This window comes from Larimichthys crocea, chromosome XI (genome assembly GCF_000972845.2).
Source record: "Larimichthys crocea isolate SSNF chromosome XI, L_crocea_2.0, whole genome shotgun sequence".
Taxonomy (NCBI): domain Eukaryota; kingdom Metazoa; phylum Chordata; class Actinopteri; family Sciaenidae; genus Larimichthys; species Larimichthys crocea.
This window is the reverse complement of record NC_040021.1, coordinates 6,319,929-6,336,593: the sequence shown is the minus strand read 5'-3', so window position 1 is coordinate 6,336,593 and position 16,665 is coordinate 6,319,929. Positions and strand designations below refer to the sequence as shown.

The window sequence follows — 16,665 nt, the reverse complement described above, 5'->3', positions numbered from 1 at the left end:
AGGAACACAAATTACCACCGATGGTGCATTCTGGTTGACTCAATTTAGGGTGGAGTGGATAACTGCACAGTTTTCCTCTCTCTCCGATCACTCGTCTGTCAGTCACTCCTCCTGTTCACTGCAGAACAGTCTGATCTTTTTGTACTGTACTGTTATCACACAATCATTTCCCATCGAGGCCGTCGCCACAGCAGCCGTTTAACAAACTTAATGAGTGTCTCACTTTCCAAGAGTATGACATCCACATTAATTAAGACTGGGAGAAAGCTCCACTCGGGAGGGTTAACACTGGACTTATAGTTTATTAAGGACAACATTTAGGTCCAAACAGCTGCTTTGGTATTTAATTTTGCTGTAACGAGCCTCGATGAGCTCAAAGTGACATTGCAATGAGAAGCCTCTTTGGACAGGCAGCAGATACTTGGCAGGCAGGATGATAATAAAGTTGGATACGGCTTCATTGTTTTGTATCGGAGGGCTTAGCCCCTACTGTGTATTCCTGATACCGTTTGTGCATCTGAGGCCTATTAAAGGCGACATTGCATTGAAATTGGTAGAAATTTCAGCATTCTGACAGCGGTCCAAAACTCCTCTGGTACGAACACTAACACCCTCAGTGCTCTGAGCTCACAGTCCAGGCAGCCCATCTAACGAAGTGAGCTAACAGCAGCTACAGTCGGATACTCTGTAAATCACAGAGAGGGAAAGAGGTAAAACCAGAAGATATGATCCAGTTTCACCAAATTCAGTGAAATAGTTAGTGCTGTAGAGTGTTACAGACTTCTCGTGGGTGATCGAACCCGGAGTTACATAGTGTAGAAACAGACGTACGAATGACAGAGACACCGTTCACCTGATTAGAAGTCATTGTAGCCTGTTATTTTATGGTAGAAACGTTTCACAGTGTCGCTCTAACCTTTGTCAACAGAAGAAGAATAGAGTCACTGCCAGCGTCTTTCTGAGACTAAATTTCTCCCAGTCGACTCTCTCGCAGACAGCTGAGCCTCTGGTCTGAGCTGATTCAGGCTCATCTCTGCTTCATTAACAAATCAACACCTGAGGCTTGAATTAGTCCAAGTGGAAAACAAACAACAATGCAGCTGTCAACATCCACTGCAGATTTTTTCTTTTTTTTAGCTTAGACTTTATCATATTTTCCTTTGGGGTGTTTTGCATTTATTGACAGACGTGCTCGCAGACCAAAAGAAAGACAAAGTATCATAATCCACATTTCTTTGTTGCTGTGACATGAAAGATATAATGACTGTTTCCTCTACAGGTTCGTGATGACAACAAGAGGCAGCACCCTTGCCTTGTTGATTTCGCCAAGCTGCCTGAAACTGAAAGAAACTACAACGTGCAGATGTCCAGTGAAACACTAAAGTAAGACGGTGGGGGGGTGGTTTTCGAAATAACCAGATTACTTATTCATGGATTTGCCTCTGCTCCCTGCTGGATGCTGTGCGAGAGCAGATTAAGGCTCAGATTAAAGCAGTGCTTGTAATGAGCTGCATCTCCCGAGTGAATTCTAGTATCGATTTTTAAGAAATCTCAGGACCAAAGCTTATTCGGGCCAACTACTGAGTCATGACACTGTAAAAACATTTGGCTTGGCTCATTAAAGTGAGGACCTGTTACAGTGAGCTTCACCCAGGTATGCAGTTTGCCAATTACAAACTGTTACTGCCTCGTATCCGCACAGCCAAAGTCGGGCTACTGTTCGCATCGAACATCGATCTACTGTACTGAGATTTATAAATGTGTTAAAAATGTAGCAGTCTGTTGAGGATTCTGCTGGAGTGAGGCTTCATGTAACAGTGGTGTAATGGGGCTTGAGTATTGATATCACTTATAGTCTCTTTCTGTTTTAAATTTCAGGACCTTGTTGGCTCTTGGATGCCATGTCGCTCAGGTCAACGTTCACGCTGAGGACGAGCTGAAGAAAATCAAACTTCCCAAAGAGTAAGTCAAGAAGCATGCACAGCATGTCACATTAAAAATAATACTGTTAATGTCTAGACATTATGGAGCACCGTGGTAGAGCAAGCGTCCCATTTACAAAGGCTCAGTCCTTGATACCAGGGTTTGTTGCTGCTACAGCTGCTACTATCCAATAAAAAGCCCCAAAAATAATCTTGATATGCCTGTAAGAATACGACAAGGAAGAATATGAGATGTATGGATACTGATAGCAGTTGTACTTTTTGGATTAATACACTTATTATCTCATAATTGTGGATTTTTGCTGAATTTTTGGAGAGAATGAAGACACTGTTGATCACTTTGATTGCAACTTTTTTGTTTCGATTATCTCATTACATCTTTGAAAAAATAATAAATACTTAAAATAAAGACTAAAATTGTTTTCAAGTGAAAAACATCATGTGAAGTCACTTCAAGCTGTCATGTCTGATTGTTACACTCAGTGCTTTTATCCTTTTGTACCGTTCCTTCTGCAGCTACGTGATGTCTAATGGTTATAAGCCTGCGCCACTGGAGCTCTCTGACGTGAAACTGACTGCAGGTCAGGAGGTTCTGGTTGATAAACTGGCCGAGAACGCACACAACGTGTGGGCCAAAGACAGAATTAAACAAGGATGGACCTATGGCATCCAGCAGGTAAAAGTCATTATTCTTTCCATTTAGAAAGCAGCTGACAGTACACTGTCTGCTCTTTGTGGATTATAGTTACAAATAAATGAGGCTTTTGTTTGATTTCAGCTGGAACACTTTCTTTAAATATTTACAATGCTAAAAATATCAGCTACTAATATTTTCTTTTGCTTGTCTTCATTGAACCTGCATATTTCCTCTATTGTATTGATGTATTTGTCTTGTTTATAACAGGATTTGAAGAGCAGGCGTAATCCTCGCCTGGTGCCATACGCTTTACTTGATGAGCGCACTAAGAAATCTAACAGAGACAGTTTGAGAGAGGCCATCAGGACCATGGTCGGATATGGATATGACATCGACCCCCCAGATCAGGAGGGTGAGACGCAGTTAACTTTTTTCTTGGCTAATTTGAATATTTAGATGCAGAATGATTCTCTCTTCCCATCTTCCCATCTCTAGCCGCCCATGAGGTGGATGATCACAGCATCGAGACCATCCGCCTCTTCCGCGTGGAGCAGACGTACGCAGTGACGACGGGAAAGTGGTACTTTGAGTTTGAGGCCCTGAGCGGAGGTGATATGAGGGTCGGCTGGGCCAGACCGGGCTGCAGACCCGATGTGGAACTGGGAGCGGATGACCAGGCCTTCGTGTTCGATGGATACAGGGTAAACCAGCTCCGTTAGGACATATTATGCTACTTTACTTCAGCGGCTGCTGTCATTTTTCATCCCTGCTGCAGTACAGCTGTACGAGTGATAGAAGTGAAGATGACAGGGCCTGGCAAGAAGTTACTGAAAAGTGATTTATGAATGAGTATATAGGATGACTTTTAGATCATGGTGGTTTAAAAACAGATTGTTAATGACCGTTTTGGCTTCCGTTCAGAGCATTTCTTTAACAGGGCATTCAAAATATTACCAATGATTGATTCCACGGTATTTTGGCAGCTTACAGTAGGATCACTTTTATCATAACAGTTTTGTTAGCATCATATTCTGCTCTTCCTTCTCTTCTGAAGGGTCGACGTATGCACGCTGGCAGCCGCTACTTTGGACATCCTTGGAAAAAGGGCGACGTGGTCGGTTGCATGATCAACATGGAGGACAAATCTATGATTTTCACCCTGAACGGAGAGCTGCTGATCACCAGCAAGGGCTCCGAGCTTTGCTTCGCTGACTTTGAGACAGAGGACGGTGAGCGCTCCATCAACTCCGCTGAACTTTGGCGTTAATTCATTCATTTATTCCGTGTGCGATTTCCCCCGCAGAATCTCGAGATCCTCCAGGGAAGGTTTGGGTTTGTTTAGAACATCATTAGCATTTTGTTCTCGGTTTTTTCTTTGCTTCATGCTAACTGCGAATTTAATGAAGTTCATTGTGGCATCGGCCTATTACTTTAGAAATGAAGACAGGACGGACGGTCTCAGCGGACAAAAGATAAATGATTAAAATGAGTTGATGTGTGATGGATTCTGCTGTATAGACAGTTTGCAAACTGTGCTTACATACATGAGAGTGCACTGACTCACACTTTAATCAAATAGTGTGTGCTAAAATTAAGTTTCAACATATTTATTAATGAATAACACATTTTGTATGTATGTCCAGAGACTTTTTTTCACGGGTTATAAAGTTACCAGACTAATTAAATGTAGCTCCTGGGGGCAGAGAGACGGATCACATCATTAGTGGAAGGGAAACATCGAAGTTACTTTTTTAATTAAATCGGCAAAGAAAGGTTCTCCAGCTTTGTCATGGAGGAAACTCTCACACTGCAACATGTGTCGACATGTCTGGATGACCTTTGGTGGGTTTACCAAAGCGATATTGATCTTTTCCGATGTTCCTCAACCCCTCCTCCAGGTTTCATCCCCGTATGCAGTCTGGGCATGTCCCAGATCGGACGCATGAACCTGGGCAAGGACGCCAGCACTTTTAAGTACTACACCATGTGTGGTCTCCAGGAAGGCTTTGAGCCCTTCGCTGTCAACATGAACAGAGACATCACCATGTGGTTCAGCAAGCGTCTTCCCACATTTGTCAACATACCCGAGGACCACATGCATGTCGAGGTAAAGAAACACTTCTTGTTACACTTATGGCATCGTCTGATTAAGAGTTTCTAGCTGTGATGAACAGTCCTGCTGGTGCTGATGAGCACATTGACGACGTGTATCGATTACCTTCTTTGGATTGTGACTCTTAACTCTTCAGGTGACGAGGATCGACGGGACGGTGGACAGCCCTCCCTGCCTCAAGGTCACCCACAAGACGTTTGGCACGCAGAACAGCAACAACGACATGCTCTACTGTAGACTGAGCATGCCCGTGGAGTTTTACTCCACAGACAAGTTACTGGACGAATCACTGAAACTCAGGTCAGACATAAACAGGGAGAGAGCATTGTTTTAGTGGAAGCAAAAATATAATTATGAAGGAACAGCAGTAGAAATTTTACCTTGAACGATGAGTTCTTGTAGAAATGTCAGATTTTGTCATTTGCTCTGAAAAATGAAGATGTGATTTTCCGAGATAACTTTGTAACCCGCGGCTTTTGTTTTTGTCTCTGCAGTCATCCTCCAAAAGAAGATGGAACTGTTGACTATGGGAGCATCACAACTGTAAATCAAATCAAAATTTCTACCTCTGAAACATTGGTGTGCTCTCAGCTCAACCCTCTGTTCACTAAGCCTGTTATGCTGTGTGTTTGTGTGTGTGTGCTTTTTAATGGCAGTACTACCACTCAGTGAGAGTGTTCGCCGGACAGGACCCCGCGTCTGTGTGGGTGGGCTGGGTCACACCGGATTATCATTACTACAGCAAGAACTTCAGCCTCAGCAAGACGCGAACAGTCACCGTCACCCTGGGAGATGAGAGGGGCCGCGTCCACGAGAGGTAAGCTCCCTGCTTTTTTTAATATCTGGAATTATCTTGAAACCTGGAGAGGCGTAACGGAGATTGGGAGAGTCAGCAGAATCGCTGTGTTCTCTGAGGAAATCGGGCTGTATCTGGGATTTTCAGTAATTTAGTGAAGGTCATGCAATATTGTTGAAGGGGCACAGTGTGAATCCTGCGCTGTGCAGAGCTTCTAAAGGCACCATGTGAATATCTTTTCCTTTACCTTGCATTATTTTCTACTTTCCCATGGCAACACTTTTTCTCATCTTAGTTCATTAAGTTCAAATTCAAAAACAACTTTATTAATCCTCCTGGGGGTAACTTGAAGCTGCTTTACACACACAGAAACATACAAACATACAGATAAATGTGGAAGAGTCCATAAATAATCGATATATAAACTACAAAAGGACAAGATAAAAATAATAAAAGTAGACCAAAACATACACCAACTATAACAATGGTTTTAAGAACAAGAGCATCGGACTGCAGAGGGAATAAATGATTTAGAGCACTGGTCAGTTTTAAAGCATGATGACATAGCACAACCTGGATCACGACATAGAAAATTAACATGCAAGTACTTGTCTATAACAGATTCTAACAACACTGTTTGGTAGGAAGAAGAATGTACAAAGTTGTATCAATGAGAATGAATATGTTAGTATAGGGGGGAATACAGTTGTCTGTACGGAAATCGAAGAACTTGCATGGAAGAAAATGCAATACATTTATATTCTGCTGGTATTTCTCAGCTCATTGCCACTCGTAGCGTCAACAAACAAAAAATGAAATTATTTCTAATTTGAAGATGAAACTTCCTCAAAGCAAAAGAAAATCAATCATCCTCTGAACACAATTCTGAATTACTTCACATTGCACAGTCGCTTGTGTCAGAATTGATTTGCAGCCTTGCAGACTTTTTTTATTTGACACAACGAGGACAAACACACTACCTAAATATAGAAATATATAGAAAGCGTAAAGTTTCACAGATTGAACTTTGGGTGGTGTAAACAAGACGTGTTGACTTGTGTTTTGCCATCGTCCTTCAGTATTCAGGGGAGTAAATGTGGACAAAACAGAATGAATGTGAATGAGGAAAGAGCCACAAGATCGATGAAACGATCGTGTACAAACTCTTCATTTCTCACTCGTCTAGGCGTTATAATTCACATGGAGTTATGCATGCGACGTTCATTTTCTGCTCTCGTTGCCACAGCGTCCAGAGGAGTAACTGCTACATGGTGTGTGGGGCGGACGCAGTCGGGCCGTCTTCCTCCAGCCGCGCCAACTCCGATCTGGAGATCGGCTGTCTGATTGACCTGGCCACTGGCCTCGTCTCCTTCACTGCCAACGGCAAGGAGCTGCCCACAACATATCAGGTATAATAGCAGAGTGTGGCGCAGAGAACTAATCCACAACGTGGCTCATAAACTTCAGTATGTGCATGTCGTTATTTCTTTCGCCTGTGGTGATTGTACCGCTCCTCGACACTCGGCTCAATAACCATTTCATTCAGAGATTTTAATAAATAAATGTAATAAATCTTCGAGACGACAGCGCTCAGACATGTTTGTATTGCTCGCAGGCACTCAGATCTTCCCTTCAAGTAACGTAAACAATTTTGCACTGTGGTAAATTAGACTTGCAGAAGAGCAGTTAGGAAATTATACAGCTGAATTCCCATCAGTTTTCAATAGCAGCCTCTTAACACAGACAGGCATCTGCTCAGTAATCCTCATCTCGCCTCACTGATCTCAGGTTTTGAAGGCATCATATTGAATACCTGACTAAACTTTGAAATGATGCCTCGAGAAGCTTTTATGAGTCAGGTCTTGTTCTCCTCTTTCTCACTCTTATTGTCTCTCGTCTTTTTTTCCCCTCCTCCCCTTGATTTAGTCGTGAATTGGCATTCTCAAAAGGGGGGAAGCTTTCCGAGGGAACCACAAGGCTTTTAACCTGATTAGAAGCTTCTTGTCCTGTTACCGGAGCTCTCTTTGTATTTATCTTTTGTGTCTGATGGCTGTCATCAATACACCAACTGATACTCATTGAGCTGATTTATAATACCAACTAATCCCCGAGATTGGAGGTTAAAAGCCTTCTGGAATTAGTTTAATTTGCCTCCAGAACAGATAACAGAAGAGCACAATAAGAATTATCTCTATCCCCACTAACAATTTAGTGCAGGAAAGAGCTGATTATTAATCTCCATCATGCATATTGCAGCACTTTTGTTTCATTTTTGGTGCACTATTAAATCCTCTAAATCTATAATGCAGATAACTGAGAAACTTTGTTTATTTCCAGGTGGAGCCAAATACCAAGCTGTTCCCGGCTGTGTTTGTACGCCCCACCAGTGCAAATCTCTTCCAGCTGGAATTTGTCAAGATCAAGGTTTGTCTCCTTAAATCTAACAGTGTTCAATGCTTCAACATGATCTGGTGCCTCATAGAAAGTCATCTTGTTAATTAACTAATACCTTATTACAACTAACCTCATTTACAGTAATTAATAGATCACTGTGATATGTATTTTGCATAGGGACTCTTTCATTTTTAATGCTCTCACCCTCAAATAGTCACACACTGACCAACAGACCTATATTGTAACTCTGTGACCCACATTGGAAGTTATTGCTGCCCTTGATTAAGTATTAAGCTCTGTCTGTACTTGGAGTTAAACTATGAAAAACATGTTTCATATTTTTTATACATAAAGGCTTTTTGGGATGATCTAAGGATAAAACGTTGGATGAAATAAGATAAAATGGATCCATTCATGAGTCAAATATCATCTTTCATATTACTTTTCTTCTTGCTCTCAGGATGCAATGCCGCTCTCTTCTGCCATATTTAAAAGCGAGCACAGGAACCCGGTGCCACAGTGCCCACCACGACTGGATGTGCAGACCATCGTGGCCGTGCTGTGGAGCCGGATGCCGAACACCTTCCTCAGCTTGGAGACTGCCCGGGTCAGCGAGAGGCACGGCTGGGTGGTCCAGTGTCTGGAACCGCTGCAGATGATGGCAGTACATATACCCGAGGAGAACAGGTCTGCAACAAGGATGTGACGTAGACACACAGTGATTTAAGAACATACACAGTAAAACACCTTCAGCTGCAGTCCATGACAGGTCCTTTTGTTTCTGTTTTAGGACATTGCATATGCATAATTAATGAAATGACATTAAATATTCATTGAATCAATTCAGCACCATAGATGACACTACAAGTGTTTTCAATATTGTCCGTTACGAGAATTTTTAAGGAAGAACCCTTGAATAAGGAGGACTGGATTCAAAGTATCAAAGTTTAAGTTGAATTTATTATTCTTGTACAAGAAGGAGCGTTTAACAATGCAACACACAAAAGGGTTACAGAGAAAAGGCTCCCTGAGGAGCTCTAACAGTTGGTTCTTATACATTTTTTAAAATGGGCTGTCTCAGACACCTCCCTCACTGATGAGTCTGCTCAACAATGAACATTATGTATCAAAATGACACTTCTCAGGCCTGTTTCTCACGTCGTTGTCTCTCCTACTGATATCTCTCCCTGCCATCCTCAGCATAACACAGTCCAAATAAGGGAAGTGCACGAGACATGCAAAAGACAGGAAACACACATAATATGATCAAAACATCTGAACCCCAGTATGCTCCTATTTTTTTTTATAACATTGTCAAGTTCACATTTCCCACATAACTCTGTTTGATGCTCAGGTACAGTTAGAAATACTCTGTGTCAGCATTTGTGGAGTTTGCTTGTTCCTCTTAGGAGTGGGCCATATGGAGAAAATCATTAAATAGTAACTTTTCCAGAAAAAGCAAAAATCACACTTCAGACAGGATCAGGCGCTGCAGTAAAATTGCAGGTTTGTCTGGTGGTGCGTCTGTTTGTGCTGCACGTAACCGCTGTGAAACAATCAGGAAATGACTTTCTATTTCGCTGATTAACCGACTTTATCGATGCAAGGGCTCCCTCACTCTCATTCACTGTCTTTGTCACTCAACCACTGCCCACTCTCTCTCTCAAACCGTGGGACACAAACCAAATTAAACTTCTTCGTGTCACTATTTTCCAGCGTAAATTGCGAGTCAGATTCAGATTTAGAAGCTGAGTACATGAAATAAACAAAGCCAGAACACAGCAGGTAGAGTATCAGAGTTTAGATGATTGGCGGCTATGTATCCGGCTCAACTCCTCCGCTGCAGGTTGCTGTTTTTTGGCAGACATCCCTGTGACCCTCACCCAAAAATGTGCATTTTCACTGCTACCTGATCCTGTCTGAATGTTGCCTTAAATCCAATACAGTGACAGTGAAGCATTAAAAGGGATAGCAAGCTGTGTCTGAAGGTAGACAGTATATGTCCTGATATTACCTTTGGTGAAAACAATGAATATCTAGTTTGCCACCTGCTGTGTCACTGCTGCAGTGTGAATGACCTTCCTGCTTCTCCGTCACACTCTTCTTTTATTCCTGCTTCGATCTAGATGTTTGGACATCCTGGAGTTATCTGAGCATGAAGACCTGAGAAAGTTCCACTACCACACACTGAAGCTATACTGCGCCCTCTGTGCCCTTGGAAACACCCGCGTCGCTCACGCCCTCTGCAGTCACTTGGACCAATCGCAGCTCCTCTACACCATCGACAACCAGTACCTCTCCGGCATGCTGAGAGAGGGCTTCTACAACGTCCTCATCAGGTGTGTGGTAGTTACAGAAATTATATTGGGAAGTATCATAAATGTTGTCGTCAAGTTTACAGTGCTGCAGTGTTCAGATTTAACGACCTCAACTTGGAAAGAGAAAAGTAAGAAAAGTTGGCAATATCCCTGCTCCCCAGAGAATCTAATGATGATCAATGATAGAATGATAACGTATTACACCATCAGCACCAGCACCATTAACTGTTAAAATGATGGAGCAGTGCAGAAGACCACAAAGTCAATTTGTCATAATAAATCTTTATAATGCCTCCGTGATGTATTTGTATTGCCTGCACACATCCAGAGTAATTGAATCTCTCTTTTTCTTCACAAATTCTCACCTCGACCACACACACACACACACGACTGGAATGGATCATACATTATGAATGTCACCTGCTACTTTCCAAACAAAGTGCTTTACCTCCATTATCGGTGGAAATTCGATTTCAAGTTTGAGGGTGTAAACACCTCAGTGGGTGGAGAGTTTTGTTTGTAGGCTGTGATGATGGGTCACAAAGTTAAAGAACTCTCAGGAGTTAGTCAGATAATTGCTGAGTCATTGGTATTGATCACCAATGCTGTCACCTCCCACACTTATATTATGGTAATTCTGTGCTGTGGGGCTGTGGAAATCAAACCAGTTGCACATTTATACCACTTAGGAGAAGATATTTTTAAACCCTAGAATGGTTATTTCCTGCTAAGCATAACTGCCAATGCCTCCAGGTGTGCGATGATTGCACTGATTCTTCTTTTCATTGCCAGCATCCATCTTGAGACAGCAAAGGAGGCTCGCCTAATGATGAACAACGAGTTCATCATCCCCGTGACGGATGAGACTCGCTCCATCAAACTGTTCCCCGACGAGTCCAAGCGACACTCGCTGCCCGGTGTCGGCCTGAGCACCTCCCTCAAACCACGGGTCAACTTCTCCCCCGTCGGCATCCTCAACACGAAGCGCCACCAGTACCTCCACAGCCCCCAGATGCCTCTGGGTGTCCTGAAAGAGAAAGCCATCAGCATGCTCACCGAGGCCGTGCAGGGTGGAGGCGTACACATCCGAGACCCGGTAGGCGGCAGCGTTGAGTACCAGTTCGTCCCCATCCTGAAGCTGATCGGAACACTGTTGATCATGGGAGTCCTAACCAGTGAGGAGGTGAGACTCATTCTCCTCCTGATTGACCCCAACGTGTTCGGAGAGGCCAAGGAGGGCGAGGAGGCCAAAGGGGATGAGGTGGCTGTGAGCGGGGAGAAGGAGGAGGTGAGCAAGAACGAGGAGAAGGCTGTGGAGGCTGGAGAGGAGGAGACAAAGGAGAGCAAACCGCCGGTTAAAGGTCTGCTGGAGAAGTCGCTGCCGGAGTCCGTCAAACACCAGGTAACGAATCTGACCATAAAAACACATTTCGAAGAACAAATGTGAGGTTGGAAATAGTCCATCAATTTATATGCCATGGTTTTAATTAAATTTTAATTTTACCCATCTTATTTGCCTTCGTCTGATTTGGTACACTAATTCCTCATTTGTCAGCAGTTCAGAGCTTTTATGATTTATCTCCTACTGAGCAGCGACTGCATGAGTGCAAAGGAAGGCATGATGAATACTAATGTTGCTATCAATGACAAAAATGTCCACGATGCTGTCAACTTTCAGACTTCAGAAAAACTGCTTTTATCTTCGTATTATTGAGATGGAGGCAGATAAACTCTTGGAAATGGGAATAATATACAAGGTTTCTCTTTGAATAATATTATTTTCAAATCAACCGTTAAAGACAAACTTCTAAATGTTGTCAGATGTCATTTCTGCTGAATAAATGTGGTTTTGATTTGTTTTTAGATGTGCGAGCTGCTGCACTACTTCTGCGACTGCGAGCTGAAGCACCGCATCGAGGCCATCGTCTCGTTCTCCGACAGCTTCGTGTCCAAGCTGCAGTTCAACCAGAAGTTCCGCTACAACGAGCTGATGCTGGCGCTCAACATGTCCGCCGCCGTCACGGCCAAGAAGACTAAAGAGTTTCGTTCTCCGCCGCAGGAGCAGGTGCAGTACCAACCGGAGCATGACAAACTGTTTACATCCTGCTTGAGATTAAATTTATGTTCAAGGTTGTTTGAGGTATTATATCGAAATAAAACCCCAGAATGCTCACTTGAGCCTCGGGCTGAAAAAAATCAATGAGCTGGGCTTTGTAGTTCTCTGAATGCTTTTTTTATTTTTTGGCTGTATCTTAACTTTATTTTCAGCTGGCATTCCCGAGGGCTAAATTGGGCCATATGTGAGGCTAAATTGAACTTGGAGTGACTTTATTGTGAATTGAGAGTTAAACGGCTGGCATTTACGAGTAGAAAATTGTTATTAGTCCCAAAAGAGAAATTTACAAACTGTGTTCAACCCTTTAAAAAAAAATTAAAGTAGGTTTATAGCTCAGCATGCATTGTGAAAAACTGTAGAAACATATAGGTCAGCCTTAAAACTGCCAGTAAGGTTCAGCACAGGTTGTTAAAAAACAGAATATTAAAGAAACCCAGTCAAGATTTACAGAAATAGTTTGACCAGCATGTAAATATGGAAGCCGTGAGCGGCCATGCATTTTATTTCCTCTGTTTTCTTGTGAATGAAAGGTCATCTCGAGTTATTAATGTCATTATCTGGAAATAACAAACCTTATCCTGAGAGAATGAGATTTCAAGAAAACAAAAGCATAGACTTATATATTAAATCACTCCAATTGCAACATTCTCCTGCCTGAATTATGTTTCCTGCAATGATTACTGCAGTATCTCAGGAAACAGTTTTGTTATCTTGAGATCTCGAGAAAAGTCGTTATCATGAGAAAACGGAGTAAATAAAATGTATGAATGTTTGACCGCTTGGGGCTTCCGTACGTAGATGCTGCTAGACCTAAATCAAGGCAGCCGACACAGCAGCAGTCTGTGCTATTTGAACCTTTCAGACCAAAATACTCCCCTGAGGGTTTTTTTCGTTCTCACAGCAGATGTTGAAGCAATCGGCCTTTTTAACTTTTGAGGGGTCAGACTCGGGTTTCGTTGCCATCGGGGCAACGGTCATCTGGGGTCAGACTGGACCGTGTTACATTTATTGTTTATTTAAGTTACACACACATTACGTTGCTCTGGTTACAGCTACTCTTCATAAAGTCCATAATTGGGATTAAGACGCTGTGTGCCACTCGCTGTTTACCAGCTCACAGAAAAGCGTATTCACGGCTCTCGGTTATCCCCTCACACCACACGCTTTCAGTGTTTTTCAGCTCAGCGTGCAATAACTGTGTCAGCACACTTTTAGTGCCATGGGCTTGGATCTTTGTAGCTAATGATTGGGCTCCATTAGTTTCTCTTTCACTATGTCTCTAAGCCAGAGAGGAAGAGTGATCTACAGCATTACTCTTCCTGCCCAATAGCCAGAAAGTCGTTTTATTAGAGTACTTGCGTATAGCACAGCAGCGAGCCAAGAAGTTTAGATCTAGCTTCTGCTGAGCTGCAAAGTCACGCTGATAGCCGCACACGCCCAGCCGGAGAAATAAGTAGCGTGGTGGTCAGCAGCAGGTGTAAACTGTAGGCAACATTCTCCGACATTGCTGTGGTTTATTAAAAAAGCTCTGCCAGAAATAGACGTCAGAATTGCCTAAACTGGACTCTGCGTTTGCTTAGCCCGAGGAAGCATCTCGTGTATTTTTAGTCTGTTTTATAGTTAGTCTGTGACACACAGCAAACACAGCAGATTTATCATTTATCATTAAATATGTTTTATGTGATTAAAGCTTTATAATTAAGGTTTTAATTTTCGCTTGCCAGACTATTTCTCTCTGCATTGATGAGGCCGATACGATCTGAAAATGTGAGCAGTCACTGCAGGAGAGAGTTAATCCTGCTGTTGAGCGTGACTCAGAATTATAATGGTGCTGTCCTCTCTGTATGCTCACCTCCTTTTCTTTATTTCTTCACATCCCTGCGTGCCTACTTGCTTATTTACGCCTCCTTTTCCTCGTCCCTCCTGCTCTATGAAACATTATTTTGTATATTTCCTTCCACACTCTCTGCTCTTCTAACTTTTATTGTTCGGTTTGTCTCTTTCCTGCAGATCAACATCCTGCTGAATTTCAGCGCAGGCGAGGACTGCCCCTGTCCCGAGGAGATCCAGGAGCAACTCAACTCCTTCCATGAAGAGCTGCGACTGCACTGTGGTACACACATACATATAATATTTGATTGTCTTCAAACTCTAGACAAGGCTCAGTGAAGGTATTAACATTCGACTACAAAGAAGCACTCATCATACGCCTTGGCTACCAGTCACACTGACCTTGACCTGATCTGGTATCAGACATAATAAAATGCCAACAAACTAACGTCTTAACATACGACACTAACACTGCAGTTAAAGGACAGTGCCACTGACAGTTTCTTAAAGAAATGTGTGTCCCCTTGCAGGAATCCCCATTGAGGAAGAGGAGGAAGAACAGGACACGTCGATAAAAGGCCGTCTCCTCGCTTTAGTCTATAAAATCAAAGGTCCACCTCAGAAGACTGAGGAGGAGCCCACAGAGAAGGAGCAGGCTGCCCCCAGTAAGTATCCTTAAACCACCAAAGACCAAAGACCTGAAAGGTTACTTATTGGATGATTAGGTTTTTAAACACCTCATAGCACGGTGGGTTTGTGTCATTGTATTTTATTCAGATTCAACTCCAGAATCCGGATCAGACACAGATTAACCTCTGAAGAATTGAGTAATTCCAGAAACCTTGAATTTGGGTATAGATGTATCCATCATAAATGATACAGAACATCTGCAGACACTGCCCGGCAGGTAGTTTAACAAGTTCTTTGGGGTCAGTGGTTTCAATATTCTTTTCTGCCGCCCTGCCTGAAAGCATGGTTATGTTCTGTTTCAAATAATAGAAGACTAATGGACAGCCACTGCAAGAGTGCTATAAATTTTAATGCCGTACTCCAGCCTCCCACACCTAGCCTGCATTATTAAAAAGCTCCATAAGTGGACAGATGATGTGATTCAAGGTGATTCTTAAAGACCTGCGTTAACTCTTTTTTTTTTTTTACATCATATTAAAATAAGCGTGTTAAGTGATGGGCTCGGAAACAAGCTGCTCTTCCTCCATCTATTGTACTGTTATTATGCAAACATTTAAATGTTACCTTAACCTCTAATCTGTATCTATCAGCAAAATGAATCATCAAAACACTTAATAAGTCATCATTCGTTATAACAAAGTTGACTTAATTCCTAAATAGAGCTGCAACAAGTCGGTTAATTGTTGGTTTTTCCATTGATTTGACTGGAGGTAGTGCGTTTCGGCTGTGGTGGTGTGGCCTGAAATGTCTCTGAAACTGAGACTATCCAGGTGGATCCATAGACTAAACTCTGATACTCTACCTGTTGTGTTCTGGCTTTGTTTATTTCATGTATCCAGTGACTAAATCTGGGTCAGGCAAAATAGTTTAATTTGGTTTGTGTCCGATGGTTTGAGAGGGAGGGAACGAGCATTTGTCTTGAGACATGGACAGTGAACGAGCGTGCCCTAAGTCTAAAAGTCTGAAAGTTATTTCCCGATTGTTTCACAGCGGTTACATTCAGCACAAATAGACACAGCCCTCCTCACCCACGCACCAACAGACAATCCTGCGGCGATTCTCTGCAGCAGCGCCTCATCCTGTTTTATATTTGTTTGATATCGTGGTGAAATATATGTAGGCAAATTAGCAGATTTTTTGAAACGATCAATACAGCAGACTGTGCTGCAAACGTTTCTTGGAGCAGCTAGGAAACTTAAAATGTTTTTTTAATGCCACCATCCTGAGTGTGTGTGGTCATTTGCTGATTAGCTTGCAGACAGAGCAGCTTTTTGTGTTTGCGATGACTCCCATGTGAGCCACTGTTCGAGACGACGCAGAGCAGATGTGAATCTGCGAGACATTCACCTTCCAGGGCAGCTGGCTCCCTCTCCCTCTCTCTGTATCTGTCTCATCTCTCATTAGGATTCTGTTAGAAACTGACCCTTTGTTTGCTACAGATGTTTGGCTATGTTCAGCGATAGCTTTAGAATAATAATTATGGAGAGATGCAGCGTTTGGCTACAGCCTGTACATTTATCACTACAGGTCACTGAGTTCTTCTGTAGCTGTGCTACCGTTTTATTGTCGTTTGTATGAAGATTAAAGTTTGATGAGACCCTAAAAAAATATAAATAAAATCACCCACTGTATTGTTCTATTTCGATGCATCCCTCTTGTATCCTCATGTCCTGTACTATAAGTGTGAATGAAAATGTATGAGGTATGTTACTTCTTGAACTCATGACAAACCTTGCTGGGGTGCCTAGGGAACAGAGCCCACAACTGTTTCTCAACAGTCCTTTGAAACAGTCAGACAGTTTCTTTCCAAGGTACTCTCTCTCTCTGG

The 16,665-nt window shown here is 42.6% G+C and overlaps 1 protein-coding gene across 5 annotated transcripts in view; it reads left to right on the top strand.

Moving 5' to 3' along the window:
• The window catches only part of ryr3 (ryanodine receptor 3), a 106,699-nt gene that overhangs the window by 47,313 nt on the left and 42,721 nt on the right, over positions 1–16,665 (top strand). For all 5 annotated transcript variants that reach the window (XM_027284253.1, XM_027284252.1, XM_027284250.1 and 2 more), the window contains 18 exons: positions 1,280–1,383; positions 1,879–1,962; positions 2,460–2,619; positions 2,848–2,992; positions 3,076–3,281; positions 3,635–3,809; positions 4,479–4,687; positions 4,830–4,993; positions 5,188–5,236; positions 5,350–5,510; positions 6,736–6,898; positions 7,827–7,913; positions 8,344–8,570; positions 10,010–10,222; positions 10,994–11,603; positions 12,066–12,266; positions 14,328–14,430; positions 14,678–14,812. In XM_027284253.1, coding sequence (XP_027140054.1) covers positions 1,280–1,383; positions 1,879–1,962; positions 2,460–2,619; positions 2,848–2,992; positions 3,076–3,281; positions 3,635–3,809; positions 4,479–4,687; positions 4,830–4,993; positions 5,188–5,236; positions 5,350–5,510; positions 6,736–6,898; positions 7,827–7,913; positions 8,344–8,570; positions 10,010–10,222; positions 10,994–11,603; positions 12,066–12,266; positions 14,328–14,430; positions 14,678–14,812 — 3,196 coding nt within the window. The remainder of the gene's footprint in view (positions 1–1,279; positions 1,384–1,878; positions 1,963–2,459; positions 2,620–2,847; positions 2,993–3,075; positions 3,282–3,634; positions 3,810–4,478; positions 4,688–4,829; positions 4,994–5,187; positions 5,237–5,349; positions 5,511–6,735; positions 6,899–7,826; positions 7,914–8,343; positions 8,571–10,009; positions 10,223–10,993; positions 11,604–12,065; positions 12,267–14,327; positions 14,431–14,677; positions 14,813–16,665) is intronic.